Here is an 18,849-nt window from a genome sequence, read left to right on the forward strand (position 1 = left end):
CTGCCCTTGCTGCCTCCCTTGCTATTGCTTGGCACTACCTACTGAACACTTCCCTCTTCACACAGACTTGATTACAGAGCTGGCAGGACACTGCAGGACTGTTTGTCTGTGGTTAAAATAACCTCAGATCCCCAGGAAAATCATTTCCAAGACAATATGCAGTATAACTGCTTTTGGTGTTTTTCTTCTTTGGAAACTAAGTTGCAAGGCTAGCTTAAAAGGACTACATGGAGAATACAGGGAATCTCATGAAAATAAGGAAAGAAACTGGAAAATGAGAAGATACAAAAGAAATGTAAGGAAAGAAAGAAGAAAAACCATCAAGATATATAACATTTGCACTCTAGTGTTTGTTTCTCTTCCGGAGCTGTGCTGAAATACCCTGACTGAAGAGACTTAAGGGAGAAAAGGTGTATTTTGGTTTAGAGCTGCAGAGGGACACCATCCATCTGCAATGGTACAGCAGCAGGAGCATGAGACTGCCTGCCACTGAATCGGTGTAGAAGCTGGAAGCAAACGGAGTAGGTCCAGCCTAGGAAACCTCAAAGCCCACCTTAAGTGAAGTTACTTCCCCTAGCAAGGCTCCAGAACTTTCCTGAACAGCAGAATCTCCTAGAAATACGCACCTCTGAGGGTGTTTCACATAAAATGACAAACTTTAAACCCTGCAGGGGCTATAATCCATGATGTGTCTCACAGGAAGCTCCAGGACATAGAGAGAGGAAAATATCTTCAGCCCTTTGTCCCCACAGTCACATAATGTCCAGAGATTCACCACAGGACATGGTTCCTGTCTTAGGGGACAGAGAAATAGCTTTGGACATAGGAATATGGATAGAAGAGTCAGGTCTGAACACTTTCTGGGAAAGACTTAGATTTGCTTATGTCATTCTTTTTCCTTTTAATTTTTAATTTAATTTTAATTTTCAATTCAAACTTGTGATTTTTGATTTTGTTGATTTTATATTTCCTCAAATTTTATAATTGTGAATTGCCATAAAAAGTTACCTCATAGGGCTTGCATGAGGATCCATAGGGCTTGCTTGAAAGGCTTTCTAGCTGAGCTAGGTGAGCTCAAGATTTCAGTGAGTTGATCACCAATTATTTTTAAATGAGTTGGATGGCTGGTTTCGCACCAGGTCAGGAGGTAATTGCTGCCAAGTCTGACAACCTGCATTCAGTCCCATGGCGTAAGGCAAGAACCAACTAACTCAGTTGTTTCCAGATTCCACATGTGTTCCTTGGCTTATGTATATCTCCCATACACTAAGTAGCCATTTCAATAATGAATAAATGTGAAATAAATAAATAAATAAATAAATAAATAAATAAATAATCCAGGAGGAGAGCAAGAGAAAAACATTCAGTGTGGAGCTCTGGCCTCCTTACAAATGCTCACACACATGCACGGGGATGCACAGGAACACACAAATATGCACATGCACAAGACACATCTTGATATGTATTGAAAATAAACAAATGGCATCAAATATGACAGAAAGTCTTTAACTCTTGGTACTGTACCAAGGAAGACCATCCTTGTTCCCCTTTGTTGTTCTTCTAGTGCTGGAGGTTGAATCGAGGGCCTCGTGCATGTTAGGCAAAAAACTCTGCCACTAGTCTGCCCCAGATATTTCATTAATGCATTTTAATTTTATTTTTATTCTCTAAAGTACTCATGCTGGCTTGGAGGGCTCTCTGTGGTAGAGCTGCTTGTGACCTTCCTGATTTCTCTAAGTGAGATCACAGCACTGAGCCACCAAGCTTGGATTCCTTGTTTTTATTAGCATTCACAGAAGCAACTGATAACATTTTCTTGTTTTATACAAGTTTCTGCTGGAATGTTGATATCATGGCTTAATTATCCTTCCACTTCTAGTCGAGGTGTTTAATCAGACATTTGGAGACTGGCTGAATTACTATAGTCATCAATAAAATAATAGAAAATTAGCCAGGCTCTCTCAGACATACACGGAGCCTGGGGCAAGAATACAAATGGAGAGCCACATGCTGTAGTCTAAATATTTAAAGAGGTGCAAATCAAGCAAAAGATTTACTCAATAAGATGTGTTCAACTCTCCTAGCATGAACACATTACCTTCAAAGTCACACTGTACTGTTCCCAGGTCTGTTTGTGCTGTGGACAGCTCCCTCTTATCCTCAGAAACTGTTGATTTTGATGGTGGCATGACACTTTTTAAGTCAAGCAACTTGGATGTGTTGGGAAGGTCATGGTGGAAAAGAGTAATAACACACTTGTGCTCATCTCACCTGGCCTATGAACACTGCTCCTTTGAAGCAGGATGTGGTCTGTGTATTCACAGATCAATTCCTGGCCCCAGAGGGAGCCCTTGCTGTCTCACATATGGAGAACATTGAAGTACATATTTTCACCCAGATATTTTCTAGAAGAATAAAATATATAAAATTTGACCAGTTGGCCAAAGAACCTAGTTATTGATATATAGAGACAAAACCCATAAAAATTCTGTTAGATCAATTTGGCTGGGTCATTCCCTGGGGTTTGTGAGTCTGTGAACGATCTCCAGTTACTCATTTAGCAGGAGCCACAGGCATTACTCGTCCTCTGGTCTGGATGAAAACAATGTTAGTACAAACAATGGTCTGGATCCAGCCTCAAATGCAAGAGCCTTTCACGGGGAACAATGTGCTGCCTGTGGGAAAGCTGGAGTGGTCGGTTTGAACTACTAAGAACCCACTGGCAGCATCTGTTACTCTCTGCTTTACCACCTGTGTTTTCTCTTCAAGGGCTGTAGCAGGCTTTTAAAGATCACGGATCTGGTGGCCGGGCGGTGGTGGCGCACGCCTTTAATCCCAGCACTTGGGAGGCAGAGGCAGGCGGATGTCTGTGAGTTCGAGGCCAGCCTGGGCTACCAAGTGAGTTCCAGGAAAGGCGCAAAGCTACACAGAGAAACCCTGTCTCGAAAAACCAAAAAAAAAAAAAAAAAAAAAAAAAAAAAAAAAAAAAAAAAAAAAAATCACGGATCTGTTTGCTGTCAGGGCAGTGTGGCAACCTGCTAGGGTAGGCTGATGGACTGATAAAGACTGGGGCTATGGCACTTGAGTTTCCTTAATAATAGGATTGAACTGGGGAGATGGCTCTGTCAGTAAGGTGCTTGTCATTCAAGCATGAGGATTTGACTTCAAAACTGTTGGGTGCTGTGGTACATATTTATAATCTCAGTGTTGTGGTGGCCAGGGTAGGTGGATCCCTGGGGTTCACTGATCTACCAATCTTGCTGAACTGGCAAGGTCCAGGTTAGAGGAGAGACCCTGTCTATATTAGTTACTTTCTATTGCTGTGATAAGACACCATGACCAGAGCAACTTACGGAATAGTGAGTTTATTTGGGGCTCACAGTGGAGGGGTTAGACTCCATGAGAGCAGAGTGGAGGTTGCAGGCATGTGTATTCAAATCATTGCTTTAAAAACACAGGTTTCGCTGGGCAGTGGTGGTGCACGCCTTTAATCCCAGCACTTGGGAGGCAGAGGCAGGCGGATCTCTGTGAGTTCAAAGCCAGCCTGGGCTACAGAGTGAGTTCCAGGAAAGGCACAAAGCTACACAGAGAAACACTATCTCAAAAAAACAAATAAATAAATAAATAAATAAATAAATAAATAAATAAATAAATTGCACAGATTTTACCAGAAAATTGAGATTTCTGACTTCATTTCTAATGACAGAAACTCATCAATCATGACTGAATTCCAGACACTGAGGTTGGGCTGTCTCTACTGGAGTTCCAAGTGACCCAGTGGATGGAGAGATGGCTTGGTTGGAAAAGCACTTGCCTTGTCAAAATGAGGACCCAAGTTCTGTCCTCAGAACACTATTCTAGTTTCCTTTCTATTACTATGATAAATACCATGTCCAAAAGCCATTGAGGAGGAAAGGGTTTATTTCATCTCATTCTTCCAGGTTAAAAGTCCATCACCAAGGGAATAAAGTCAGAAACTCGGGCTTCCTGGCTTGTTTTCCATGGGTTGCTCAGCTTGCATGCTTCTGTAACCCACAGGTGGCCCTTTCCACAGTGGGCTGGGCCCTCCCAAGCCAATCATTAATTAAGGAAATGCCCACAAGTGCTCCATGCAGGCCAATCTGATGGAGGTATTTTCTAAATTTGTGATCCCTTTTCTTAGATAACCCAGTTTGTGTCAAGTGGACAAAAACTAACACAAATAAACTAACTAATACAGTGATGTTGAGAGAAGGCTTGGTGTGCTGGCAAGCGCTTGTCTCAGTGCTGGGGAGACAAATAAAGATGCATTTCTGGTGCTCACTTGCCAGGCACCCTAGCCAAATTTGTGAACATCAAGTCCTGAGGAGAAGTGTTGTTTCAAAAAATATAGTGGGCAGAACCTGAAGAACAACACTCAAAGTTGATCTTTCTCACATACATGCATGCAAGTGCGTGCATCCACACACGTTTAGATTCAAATCAATATGCTAAAATATTTCTACTACACTTTTATGATTTATTGTCTGTGGATGTGTGCTTTTTATAATTCACCTGAGGAGGTAAGAGGGTGGCTTGCAAAAGTCCATACTATATTTCCACAATTCATCAACGCTGGTTGCATTCCAAAGAAGGACTGCCCCTTCTGATGGCCATGACATTTCCATGTGGCTCAGTGGCATCCAGCTTCGTTACATTTCAGAGGAGACTGGAAAAGAAGACAATAGCTCACAACTGTTGTTGGAGATGGTCCATCATAAAATTGACTGCCAGAGCAAAGACAAGAATATGCATTTAAACTGAACTAGAAAAAAATTTAGTAACGGAGAGAGGAACACATTGTCATCAAAGTAGCACCAAAGATCAGAAAAAAGAGAGGGTAGGTCTGAGACAAAAGGAGGGTAATAAGGCCAAAGGAAAAGAGAGGCAGGTTTGGGAGCATTTCCCATCAAAGAAGGCTTTTTCTGGCAATTTTTCCAGCTACAGCCTGTCTGTGACACCAGAAATTCTATCAGATTGCTGGGGAGAGGATATTGTCCAAGGCCAGCTGTGAGTGGAATGTGTACTCTACCTGGTTTCATCAGAGCCTAAGATCAAAGAAGGCTCACTGTGTAGTTCAAGAGGAGAAACAAGTGAACAGATGACAAAATTGTCAAAAAGCACAAGGCAGAGCAGAGTGAGAAGAAAATTGCTCATCATACTTTTTGATCCAAGCCAACAAGTGTTGTTTTGATCTACTATGCTTAAATGACATACTCAAAATCGAGGATGCTGGAGAGGTACCTCAGTACATAAAGTGTGTGCTGCACAAACAAAAAGACTTGAATTTCATCTCCCTAACCTGTGGGAGTCAGCTGGCCACAGGAGCATAGGCTTGTGCTCCGATACTGGGGAGATGTAAGTGAAAGGTCTTAGGGGCTCTTCGGCTACCCAGTCTCACCAAATTAGTAAGCACTGGGTTCAGTGAGAGGCCCTGTCTCAAAAAGTAAAGTGGAGGTTGACTGAGGAAGCCACACAATGTTGAAGATTGGCCTGCACATACATGTCCATCTGTACACACATGTACATACACATGAACACATACACATACAAAAATGAATAAGATAAGCCTTTGAAGACAATTTAATTTATAATATTTCAAAGATAAACTCATTAAATTGATATAGAAAACATCATGAATAGGAACATTAGTACCTTTGAAAGTAAAAATTAAGATAAAAGTGTCTTATATCAAGCTAATTTTAAAACATTCGGGGGAAAAGGAAAGTGAGAAATCCCTGCCATAGACCTTGAATGTTTTCTGATGACATCCTTAAACTTTGAGGTGTTGGAAGCTAGCAGTCTGTTTGTACATTCCAATGGGGATTTTACCTGATCGCTAGGATGTTAGGTCAGACATAGAGTGGGTGTGGGGGAATGGGGGGGGGGAACTAAAGAGAGACCAGACCTGCAAGATTCTCACTCCGTACAATTGAAGAAGTTAAAAATCAGCCTGGTAGAGTGGCTGTCACAGCTATGACATTTTCCTGAGAACTTTGGTTCACCGAGTCAAGGAGAAAACCTAAAGTGGGAATGTGAGCATCTGTCACATTTACCTGAACAAGTCAGTAGAACAGTTTACCAGAAATCAATTTCAATCCTTGCAAATGATAGCTTCCATAATTTATCATCACAAATCATACGCAAGTGTGACTTTGCCAGCGAGATAATTCCAAGCAAAATTTTAACTTTTACTATCAAATCCTTCATAAATCATATAAAAATCAAATATAAATGACCTGAGATTGTGATTACTAATGCAGAATTCATATTTTTTTATTAAGGCAGCATATATGGTCTTGGGAAATATTTAGAGAAATTAATGCTGTGTCTGATGGAAAGTTATCAATACATGAAGCAGAGTTTTCCACCCTGACTACTTGAAAATGAACTAAGTCTCCAATTTGTAGTACCAATATAATATCAAATTCTCTATGGGAAAATCAAAAAAATGAATGGCATTCCTCCCCTGGGACCCCATCCACTCTCAGGATGTTTTTTTTTCACATTTTTCTAAATAAATTTAAACATTCTCTGCTAATACAAATAAAAGCTAAAAATATAAATCAAGTATGAAATGTATATTCATGGTCAAGTGCACCTCAGTACAATTTTGATTTTTTTCTTCTTAGCCAGATTCAGTCTGTTCCCCTGTGAACACAGGAGCATGCTAGCAAGTGCAATGATAAGCCAGTGTTGTTGAGGGGAAAATGTAACTGTGGTGACTGTCCCGCATTCATTCCGCTGCTGTGATAAAACACTCAGACAAAGCAACTCATGTCAGGAAGGGTGCATTTGGCTTACACTTCCAGCTCACAGTCCATCATTGAGGAGGTCAGGGCAGGAACTCAATCTGGAGCTTGAACAGGAACTTGGCTCTCTCTGGCTTCCATTCAGCTAGCTTTCTTACACAGCCAATACCTACCTGCTTAGGCATGGTACTACCAACAGTGGGCCTTCCCACATGAATAAGCAACCAAGACAATCTCTCTTAAACAACCACAGACCGATCTGATCCCAGCAGTCCCTTAGTTAAGACTCCCATGGATAATGCTAGTCTATGTCAATTTGGCAGCTGAAGCTAAGATACTGACTAATAACTTATCAGTGCTTTCTTAAAGCTATCTACAATAAAGAGTTGGGGTGATATTGTGTCCCCCAATATATTGTGTACCCTAAAACGTTGTGGTCAGAGAACAGAACAGCTGCTAGATAGACATAGAGGCCAGAAAATGGTGGTACACACACCTTTAATCCTAGCATTCCAGAGTCAGAGATCCATCAGGATCTTTGTGAGTTCAAAGCCACACTGGAAACAGCCAGGCATGGTGACACATGCCTTTAATTCCAGGAAGTGATGGCAGGAAGCAGAAAGGTATGTAAGGCATGAGGACCAGAAACTAAGTTAGTTAAGCTTTTAGGCTTTTAGCAGCAGTTCAACTGAAATCCATTTGGATGAGGACTCAGAGGCCTCCAGTTTGAGGAAACAAGATCAGCTGAGGAACTGGCGAAGTGAGGTTAGCTGTGTCTTGTTCTGCTTCTCTGATCTTTCAGCGTTCACCCAGTACCTGGCTCCTGGGTCTGATTTTTATTAATAAGACCTTTTAAGATTCGTGTTACAAAGAGTTCCTCACTGCTTTACTGTGGGCTGTTAACCAGCTGGGTGGCTGTCATGGCGTCTTGCATCATCACCACAGACATGTGATTTATTTGTTCCACCTGGAAATGTCACCCAGTAGCTTCAGCTATTTTAGGTCCATGAAAATCATGTGCCAATTTTTGTTGCTTTTGTATGTGATGTTTGCAATGCTGTGATGCAGCCTGTGAGATGTGTCTCACGCGACCTCCCAACCTCCCACCTCCCAACCACTCACCGCCATTTGTGCATTGTCTGAGAGCTTCAGTACATTAAACCTCTCTTCCTGTTCTTGTGTCTTTGGCAGCCTTACAAGAGTAACTAAGTCACAACCAAGCAGTTCTAAGGCCTTCCACATTATGTCCCACCCATCCAGCTGTTTTGCTCTGGGGCCATTCTGAGTCCCAGGCGATTCTAACAGCCTTGCAACATAATGGATATAAAACCAGAGTGTAAGTGCTTCCTTGGCTACTTCACATGTTGGTAGGGCAGAATACCCTGACGGAAGTAACTTAAGGAAGAATGGGTTTATTGGACTCACAGTTTGGGGGCACAGTCCATCATGCTGAGAAGGCATGACAGCAGGACCTGAGGCAGCTGGTCATCCTGCATCCAGAGTCAAGAAGCAGAGAGTCAAGGGTTATGTACAACTTGCCTTCCTCTTCTTTATTCAGTCCAAGAACCCACTGTTGAATGGAACTACCTTAATTAAACGTCTAGAAACCATCTCTCAGAAATGCTTCAGGGATTGTATTTTCATTATGTTCAGTTGACCATCAAAATTAACCATCACTAGTGCTCTCTTCCTCCTGAGGTACCCTAGAGAGGATCAGAAAGGAAAACCCCAACCCCCGCTCCCACTTTACTCCCATCAGATTGTTCTCCCCTCTGTGAAAGATTATAGTTTTGTTATATTCAGTGTTCTGATATTTTCCTTCTATACTATTTCTACCCTGGATGTTTTGGGCAAGAATCTTGTAATTGAAAATGCAATGCTCTTTTATTCTCCTTCAGCCTTTTCAAAAACTATTCCATAGCCAATATTTTCTATGTGAAGCAGAGGATTAAAGGGGTTCTTTGAAAAATGAAAGGTGGTTAACAAAAAATGATGAGAATAAACTTACCATTAGCTGCTCAAACTTATAAAAATAGAAGTATCATAATACCTTTACATTGTCAATTAATTCTTGGAAATTTCACAAATTAAAAAATGTCCCTATTAAAACAGCAAAGTGCTCACAATAAAAGTACTTGGATGCTGCAGTAAACTAATCATATCTTTGTATATAAGTTACCAACATTTTCCATGGGTAATTTTTTATTGTTTTCAAGATTTATAAAGTATTTTTATGAAATCAATAAATTCTTTAATTGATATTAGACAGATCTAGACATGAACAAAGATATTGAAACTTAAATTGACTTGCTACCGAAAGTTTGTATATGCTCATTTTCAGGCAAATGAACTGCCGAGTGCTTCTGTGTGTTCACAGTGGATCTCTGAAATTAGGACTCTGTACTGCGATCCAGCTTAGCGGTAGAACAAATGTAATGCTTCTTACATGCTATAATATTCATTTTTGAAAAGACAAAGAATAAAATTACATTTCATTGTTGTTTAAAATATGTCAATAAAGAAGAAAATAAATAACCAATATACAGAATGAGTGGGAAAATATTTTCTTGATGTAGGAGTCAGGATCACTACTTTGCGTAATTGGAAAATAGAAGAAAGTTTACATACTTTGTTTCCAGAAAGTTCCATGTTATTGTTGTTTAAAATTCTTTAAAACGTTTTTTTTCTAGTTCTTAGAAAATTTTGACCAGAAAAATGAAGTAAAATAAAAGTACAGAAAATAAATGTGAAGAATAAAGTGTTTTGTGCCTATCCTATGATTGGACATCTCAAAATCAAAGAAATTTCCTAGAAGCATACACAAATAACTGGCTAGAGAAAAATAAGTACTTCAAGTTTAAAAATAAATGAAAGCATCATAACTATGTTTGAAAAGTAATAACCAGATACAGCCCTCTCATAGTAGGAAACATTTAAAATTCTACATAACTTTAAAAAAATGTACATCTAGGCCCAATATATTATTAGTATATTATATGACGAATGATGGAAGAACATGAGAGAAGATGCTCTTGTCAGGAGAATATGTTCTCCTCTAACATTGTACACTTAAGAGAAAGGAGGAGAGAAGATGAGGAGCTGATAGAGGAGACAGAGGAAAGAGAAAGTGAGAAAAAGGGAGACAGAGGAGGGAGAAGACAGTGGACAGAGAGAAAAGAGATGCAAGGGTGAAGAGATCCCAGGGAATGTGGCTTTTCAAAGCAGTGGAGGAAACCTGGTTGCTGTCTATGATGGTGAGGCAAATGAGAGGACAGTCACTATTCTCTTGTCTTGCACAGTAGGAGCAGTATTCCCAATTTTGTTTATTACTATATCCATCATAAATTATTTGTGTTAATTTACTGAAAATATACATAGTAAAGAAAGCTAACATCCTGTAGTTATCCTAGACGTCTACCATTAAAATGTAGTTCTGTGCCTAGACATTGTAGACATGTATATGTAGAGGTGTGGTGATTGCATACACACATGCGTGGATATGCCATGTTGTGAAAAGACAACTGTCAGTAGTTGTTCACGTTTCACCTTGGGACCAGGTCTTTCTTGCTATAGCTGCCACGGTGTTTACTCCAGACTAGCTGGTTGGTGAAATTCTGGTTCATTCTTCTGCCCTGCCCTACCAGCTATTCATAGTGGTGCTGGGATCACAGATACCAGCTCTCTGTCTCATCTGGCTTGCTTTTTTGTTGCTGTTGTTTGTTTTGTTTTGTTTTTAACAGGGGTTTTAGGAATCAGAGTTGGGTCATTGTGCCTGTATGGCTAGTGTTTTTGCCCCCTGAGCATCTCCTGGCCCTGGTGTGCACAACATTCTCAAAGCTGAAATCATACTTCACAACCAATAGTAACTCTCGTACTTTACAATTAAAATTGCATTTGTTTTCTATTTTACTATAAATATTTAATAATTGTCATGCTAACCATTCCAGAATGCTGATTATTATTTGCTTCCCAAATCCATAGGACATTTTGTATTATTTCTATCTTTTATATTTATAGATTACAATTGTGGAACAACCCTATGCATGTAAGCCCTTTGGTTACTGTGAATTTTAGAACTAGGAATCCCTGTAGCAGAACAAGGGTCTGTCTGGTTCCTTAACCTTTTTTATGGCCATATCCTCTCTGTTACTGTGCTCCAGATAAACATAAAGATTTTTTTTTTAAATTTTCTCTTTTTTTTTCCTTTGTAAATTACTGTTTTATTTAGTATTAAAAAGTTTTAAGGAAGAAATGAAAATGCATTTGTAAAGTAAACCTGTAAGAGGCAAGCAATTACAGGTATTTTTATATGGGCTAATCAGTATTCTTTAAAAAGAGTAATCAAGTGGCATCTGCAATTACTAAATCTGCTTGGCTTACACATACAATTAAATCTAAAGAATGTACTCACTTCTCTCACATTCCTGCTTCTTAAGAGCTTGTAACTAAGAGCTGATTTTTATTTTTTCCACGATGAAGCTCAGTTTTGGAGGAATTCCAGTGCCAAGCAAACCTGGGACCTTTCTAAAGAAAAACTTCCATGGCTGTATTGAAAACCTCTACTACAATGGAGTGAACATAATCGACTTGGCCAAAAGACGCAAACACCAAATCTACTCTGTGGTAAGTCCACTCTCTCTGTCACCTGGTGCTTTGTGGACTTGGCTAAGTCTTGCTTTGGTATTCTACCCCTGCACCTCTTCTCACTGTGTTTATCTTATGTATTTAGAATTTTCATCAGCCAAGGCTGGGTATGTAGTTCAGTTAGTAGAGTGTGCGTAGCATGCTTAAAACCCTGAGTTCCATCCCTGTGTCCACATAAAAACAGGTGTTTTAGTTAATTTTCTAACTATGGCCTAACAAGAAACAGTTTAGAGTGGGAAGGATTTTTCTAGTTCATGACATGAGACAGTAGCTTTCGTCATTGCAGAGAAAGCACAGCAGTAGAAGTGGGAGACTGGCTAATGACGCCTCATCAGCACTTAAGACAGACAGTGAACAGGAACCGTGACTGGGTTCAAAACCTCAGGTGTTCTACCAGTGACCAACCTACAGCAAGGTCCCAACTCCTTAAAGTTCCAAAACCTTCATAAACAGGCCCACCTTCTAGGTATTAAGTGTTCAAACAGGTGAGATATGTGAGATTATAGAGAATATCTCATACCCAAACTACAATTGGCATGGTAGTGCACACCTGTAATCCCAGAATTTGGGAGGTGAAAGCAGGTAGATCAGAATTTTAAGTCACCCTCCATTACATAGCAACTCTGAGGTGAGTTTGCTACATGAGGTCCTTCCTCAAAAACTTAAGATGAAATAAAACGGTTATTGTCCTATTAGCCGACTTTTTATTGGAAAAGAGCCAGCTGAGAAAGAGGCACTGCAAATCATTTCATTGGTGAAGTCAAGTATAGACATGCAGAGAATACTGGTTTCTTGGCTCTGTGGAAGATTTGAAATCTATGCAGGCTAATATGAATTTTATTTAAAAATTTCCAAGAAATGCAATGAAGGCATGGATCCCATTGAATTGTGTAGCTAGGACATTGTGTGTGTACTTGTTAGTTATATTAAGCAGGGTATTATAAATGATACTGCAATGTTGGTGTTTTAGAGATTCCTTGTGGATCACTTGCAATCACAGTGGATAAAGTCTTCACTAATTTACCAAAGTCTATTTTCCTTACACACCTTGAGTTTTATGAGGGGTCTTTAAAAACTTATCCTTGAATTTTCTTTCCTCTTTTCAATTCAATTGCTCTTACATCTCCCTGCACTCCCTTATAAATTTACAGCCTCTTTTTCTTTATTATTAAACACACACACACACACACACACACACACACACACACACACACACGCACACACACACACACACACAAGTTGCTGAGTCCATCTATTGTTTCTCATATGCATATCTTTTGGGGGCTGATTACTTGAGATTGGATAACCTATCAAGAGGCTCGTCCCTGGAGAAGACTTATACTCCCCCTCTCAGCAGCCATTAACTTCCTTCAGCTCTTCCTCTACTGAGCTTTCCCCTATCCACACTGGCATGTCAACTGGTGTTGTCACTGTGCAGGCTTTACTTAGGCAGCTGTATTGTGGAGATGATGTGTGCAGCTTCCCTGAAAATAGAGAAAACACTGTCATGCATCAGACATTCTAGGTATATATATTACTTCCCTTCTCTCAATTCCTGGTAATGCCTTGAATATAATGGGGACTCAATAATAATATGTGAGTTTCCTGAAAAAATTAAAAATTTATATATTTCTTCTAGTGCTCTGAATGTTTGGTGTTACCACATGCTGAGTTCTGTTTAGTACTATCTGATCAGGGTGAATGGGTCTGTTTGCTATGTAATAATAGCATTCTCTTTCTCTAGTGATAACCTTATTCTGAAGTCTACTTTACCTAACTATAATGTTGGCATGTGAGCTCTTTTCTTGTCTTTCTCTCTTTTTCTTTTCTTTCTTTTTTTTTTTTTGTTATTTGTTTTTTGAGACAAGATTTATCTGTATAGCACTGGCTGTCCTGAAACTTGCTCTGTAGACCAATGTAGATGTAACAGTCTTATTAAAATAGAAACACAGAGGCATATGCCGAGTTGAAAGCCCAAGAGGTCAGAGCAGTAGCTAAGAGCTAAAAACCCTTTCTTACCCTCCACTGCCACTGTCGTCCTTCCCCTCAGAAAGAGACCTACTTCCTGTGTGTCTGTCTTTTTATTGACTTTCTGTTCTGCCTTCTCATTGGTTGTACACCCAACCACATGACCTCCTCGTCACTGCCTGTCTATACAGACCTCTAGGTCTTCTATGGTTGGTATTGAGATTAAAGGCGTGTGTCTTCATGCTGGCTGTATCCTTGAACACACAGAGATCCGCCTAGCTCTGCCTCCCACGTGCTGAGATTATACATGTGCACCACCCCTGCCCGGCTTCTGCTATGGTTTGCTATTAGCTCTGACCCCCAGGCAACTTTATTTATTAACATACAAATAAAATTACATTTCAGTACAAATAAAATATCACCATAGACCAATCTGGTCTTGAACTCAGAGATCTGTCTGCTTTTGCCTCCTGAGTACTGGGATTAAAGGCGTGTACCATCACCACCCATCAAGCTCTTTTCACTATTTGCATTCTATTGTTTTCCCCCATTGTTTGTTTTTTTAAGTTGTCACTATCATTATTTGTTGTTTACAATTAATAATTGGGTCATGAATTTTAATTAACACAAAATTTTAAGTGGTATACTTGGTCCATTTATACTTAATCCAGTTATTGATATGTGGAAGCTTAAATATCTATTTATAATTCATACCTTCTATTTGTTCTCTTGCTGTTTTAATACTTTTCCTTTTAAAAATAATGTGTGTTGAATGAATATCAGAATTTGATTTTGGAATGTGAGTGTCTGTTATGGACTATTAATTTAAGATTTGTTCCATTTATTTATGCTGTGGAATATTTGTTTAATGAAACAAAGATGTGTTGCATTCTCTTATGATGCATTTGTTTAACTCTGTGAAGCTTTGTTACTGTGCCTGCCTAAATCAACTGATTGATCTCATAAAAAGATGAACAGCCAATAGCTGTGCAGGAGAGAGGGATGGGTAGTTCTGACAGGCAGAGAGAACAGATAGAAGAAAAGAAAGGAGGGAGGAGCAAGAATAGGAGAAGAGAAAGTAAGGAGCCAGTCATTCAGCAGCACAGCAAGACATGGAATAGAAGGAAAAAAAGATACACAGAAATATAAAAAGGTGAAAGCTCAGAGGCAAAAGGTAGATGGGATAATTTAAGTAATCTGGCTAGAAACAATGGACATTCATAAGTAAGGATAAGCCTCTGTGAATTGGGAACTGGCTGGTGGACCCTCAAGGAGTAAAACAAACAAACAACAACAAAACAAACAAACAAGGACAAAGAAAAAAACACAACCAACTACAAGTGTCTCCCTTCATAGCTTTTGTTTGTGGTTTCTTGGGTATAATGTATATATGTAACTTTTCGCAGCTTAATGTTTTTATCATTTGAACATTACAATTGAAATATAGAAAAGTTATCTCTTTTACCTGTTTTTAAATCCATCTATCCACCTCTTAGGTTTATTTAATTGTGCTAATTATTTCCTTTCTTTATAATTAGAAGTTTATCAGTTGCTTTTGCTTTTGCTTTAATTTTACAAAATAATTTCAAAAATTTAAGAGAAAAAGTGTTTATTGTATTTATTCTTTTTTGGTACAGTTTAAGATTTGGAAAGAAAACAGAGAGAGTGATAGGCACAAGGGAGGTTGGAAGGCAGGCTGAATGCCACAGGAGTCACAGAAGGGCGTGTAATCTCCCACCCTACCTTTTAACTCTGCCCATAGTTTTGTTTTCCTTGTTTGGGGTATCAGAGTTCAGCTTTCTGTGTAGTGAATAGCACAGCAAGAGTCAGTTGTGGGAAACAATACACTGTGCTGCTCATCTGAATTCGTGACTCTGAAAGCTCCAGAGTCCTGCTTTTAGACAGGAGTCATCACTGAGCACATTTGTCACACTGACCCACTTAGAAAGGGTTTTATAACCTTGAAAATTACATTTTTTCTTCTGTTTAAAACAATGTAAAAATCATTCTAATATAATTTAATATATATAAAATCTTCAGTTATACATAAAACCACGATTTATTTTTAAAATATATTGTTTTTTCTTCTTTATTGTCTCAAATCTCCTTTTATGCCATTTCTATTTAAATACTTTTTTAGCTATACTTTTAATCATATATGTCAAATTCTCATATCTTCTTTCATCTGGGAATATTATGATTGATTTCCTTGATACAAAATTGGGAGTTGTCAGCTCTTTTAATTTAGCACATTGAAATTTTGACTCTCTTCCCTCTGTTCTCAGTGACAGATGCATTGTCTCAGTGACAAAAGCAACCAGGTTACTTTTTCTCTGAGGGTGCTGTGTATTTTCTCTCTGGGTTATATCAAAGTTTGTCTTTGATGTTAGAAGTTAGAAGTTTGAGTGTGATGTGAATGGCTTTGGATTCTTTGGCATTTCCTGTTAGGCTTTTTTTTTTCTCAGTTTCTTGAATATATAAGCTTTTTACCCTATTTGGGTATTTTACCCTATTTAGGCAACTTTCTGTCGTTATATGTGGGCAGCTTTCTATCACTGTATGTTGAGGTGTATAGAGACCTTTTATTTACACAGTCTGTGGGCGAGGGTGGGAATATGTGTGTGGATAACCAAAGAGATTAAAAGACAGCATAGGATCTCCTGGAGCCAGAGTCACAGGCAGTTGAAAGATCTGTCACAACCAAAGTAGGTGCTGGGAACTGAACTTGGGTCCTCTACAAGAGCCACATACACTCCAGCACTGAGCCATTTCTCCAGCCTCTATCTGGATATTTTATAACTAATGTCTTTTATGCCTTGTTTCTGAACTTAATTATCCTTTTGTTATAGCTTGCCAGGCTACTTTATTTTAGATGTTGCTCAAACAAAATGACTTTAATTCTTACATATTTGACATATTCTTTTCAATTGGTGGTATAGATTCACCACTGTTTTATCTTCTCATTGTTATTACATGCATCTATTAAATTTTAAAGTTTAATGTATTTCTCTCTCTCTCTCTCTCTCTCTCTCTGTGTGTGTGTGTGTGTGTGTGTGTGTGGTGTGTGTGTGTGTGTGTGTGTGTGTGTGTGTGTGTGTGTGTCTGTGTGCTCCTTACTAAGTAATTTAGTCGAGCCTAGTGGCCTAGCCTGCATACCTGGAGGTATAAGGCAGGAAGGAACTGAGGTCATACGCAGTTCAACATTGCTTTGGCCCTGGGCAGCTGGATGATGGAGGAAGCTGGGCTTACTTTTTCCATCAAGTCCTGCGAACTGTCATCATAGGCTCCAGTCAGTTCTTGTCCTAATGGACAGATTGCAGAGGTAGGAGTGTGGTTTGATTTCTGGAAGAGGCAAAGAGGCAGCTACAGGGTTGTGGCTTTTCCTCTTTAATGATGAGATATGTTAAATTCTGTCACTAATTAAACAGAATAGCTAGAAGTGAAATTCAATAGAGTGAGGAAAGATAATATGGATTTCTGGATGTCAGCAATCTGATACTATTCCCTTTTCTGGATGAATCCTGAATCAAAATGTTAATAAATGTTTTCCAATCTTTTTACTAACTACAACATTTACCAGATTGCCCAAAAGTTTTCTAGTCCATTTAAGTCCTCAGGGCTTAATTGGCAGTATAGTTATTATAAGGCACAGAGAACCATTTAGCACTAATGCATTTGGGGAAAAAAAAAAAGATTTAATCTAAGAATACAATTTTACTGTGCAGGTAGAAAAATCTTAGCTTTCACCTTTACAATATAAAGAAACACACATTATTTTTCTCCCAAATTGCTTTCATCTTCTCTCTTATCAAATAAGAATTCACACAGACACACACACACACACACACACACACACACACACACACACACACTCCTGGTATATTTCTTTGGCATTCCTTCAGAGATGTACTGGTTCATACTATTAAATACAAAAGCACAGACACTTTCATTCCTGTAGTCAAGCTTAAAGTTTCCCCAAAAGACACCACAACTGCCTCTAGTCAACTTTGTTCCAAGTCCCATAATCACTGTGGTGCTGTTAAGAATTCTAGAAAATCAAGGCTAGTTACTGTTCCCTGCATGATGTTCATTTCCAGTGTTCTTAGTTTTTTTGTTTTGTTTTGTTTTGTTTTTTTTCCATCACTGAGCCTTCAAAAGGCTTCAGATGTTCAGGGTTTATCATGAGATTAACAGAATCAAGAAAAAAAAAAAAAAAAAGAAAAAAAGCCAAGAGGTTTAGTTGATGCCCATAAATTACAAATTTTGACTCCAGGTTCAAGGAAATTCAGGCTTCCCTATGCCTCGTAGAGCCCAAGCCTTTCTTGTAGGCTGTATTCAGACAGCATCCCCTTTCCAATCCATCATCCCTTTCTTATGGGACCTGCCCACTCCCTGGAGATTTAACAGCTGCTCCATGGGGATAATTCAATTTAGTCTTTATAGCCCGATTTGACTACAGGACGATCTTCCACATTTCAGAATGCAGTAAAACTAACAGCTTAAAGTAGACATAAAAAATACCTAGCTATTCTTCTCCAAATCCACCCCCCTGTGCTAATACACCTCCATATAATAAATAATCAGAAAGTAAATGGGCCATTGAAGTGTGTGTGTAGTAGCTGTAATGTGGATTATTATACACATAATACAGGAAGCATATTGCCTTGATAGCTCCCTGGGCATGATTAATTTCAAGCTCTGTGCTCTATAAGAAATAATGCTTTCTTGTGACCTTCATTTTGTGAGTGTGAGATTCCCCCCCCCCCATTTTGACATAAAGAGAGTAACATGATTATTTGGTCATTAGCTGGCTCCTATTCTCTTCACATAGGGATTCAAATGATCTTTTTTTATACCAACATAAGAGCTCAGCTCTGAAGAGATAGTTAAGTCTACAAATTGTTTGATTTGTAAGCATAAGGACCTGAGTTTGATCATCAGAACCCACATGAGGGAAAAAGGAAAACAAACCAACCAAATACACAACAAAACAAAACAGTTAAAAATGGTGGAATAAGTCTGTAATTTCAGTGCTAGAGAGATAGAGACAGGAAGATCCCTAATCTGGTTGGTGAGTTTCATGAGAGTGAGAGTGCTTTTCAAATAAAAAAGTGGACAGTACCTAAGAAGTGACACTCAAAATTGTGTTCTGGCCTACACATGCATGTACACGCATTGTCATGTAGATCCACACACAACACAAAGTACTCATGTTACTTTACTTGGTCTTCCATTAAAGAGGAGAAAAATGCCAATAGCTAAAAACAAGCCTGCAAGTTTCATACAATTAGCTAAGAAGCCCATTGATCAAGTCATATCACTTCTTTGTGGCTGTCTCCAAGTAGCTAAGGCAAAGCATTGGATGGACAGAGGCCAAAACTAAACACATACCATGACCTCTCAGCCACATGGCTAATGTTGCCGAGGGATCACAATGTTCTTTTCCATTTGTTCTAGACAAGGTTTA

The 18,849-nt window shown here is 39.0% G+C and overlaps 1 protein-coding gene across 3 annotated transcripts in view; it reads left to right on the top strand.

The window, feature by feature from the left end:
• The window catches only part of LOC114701108 (contactin-associated protein like 5-1-like), a 902,756-nt gene that overhangs the window by 444,709 nt on the left and 439,198 nt on the right, over positions 1-18,849 (top strand). For 2 of the 3 annotated variants that reach the window (XR_005092928.1, XM_028881060.2), the window contains exon 7: positions 11,250-11,393. The exons of the other annotated variant lie outside the window; for it this stretch is intronic. Coding sequence is in view for 1 of the 2 variants with exons in the window: in XM_028881060.2 (XP_028736893.1) it covers positions 11,250-11,393 (144 nt within the window). In the remaining variant the exon portion in view is untranslated. The remainder of the gene's footprint in view (positions 1-11,249; positions 11,394-18,849) is intronic. 3 annotated transcript variants of the gene reach the window in all.

The sequence above is a fragment of the Peromyscus leucopus genome, chromosome 15 (genome assembly GCF_004664715.2).
Source record: "Peromyscus leucopus breed LL Stock chromosome 15, UCI_PerLeu_2.1, whole genome shotgun sequence".
Classification (NCBI taxonomy): Eukaryota; Metazoa; Chordata; class Mammalia; order Rodentia; family Cricetidae; genus Peromyscus; species Peromyscus leucopus.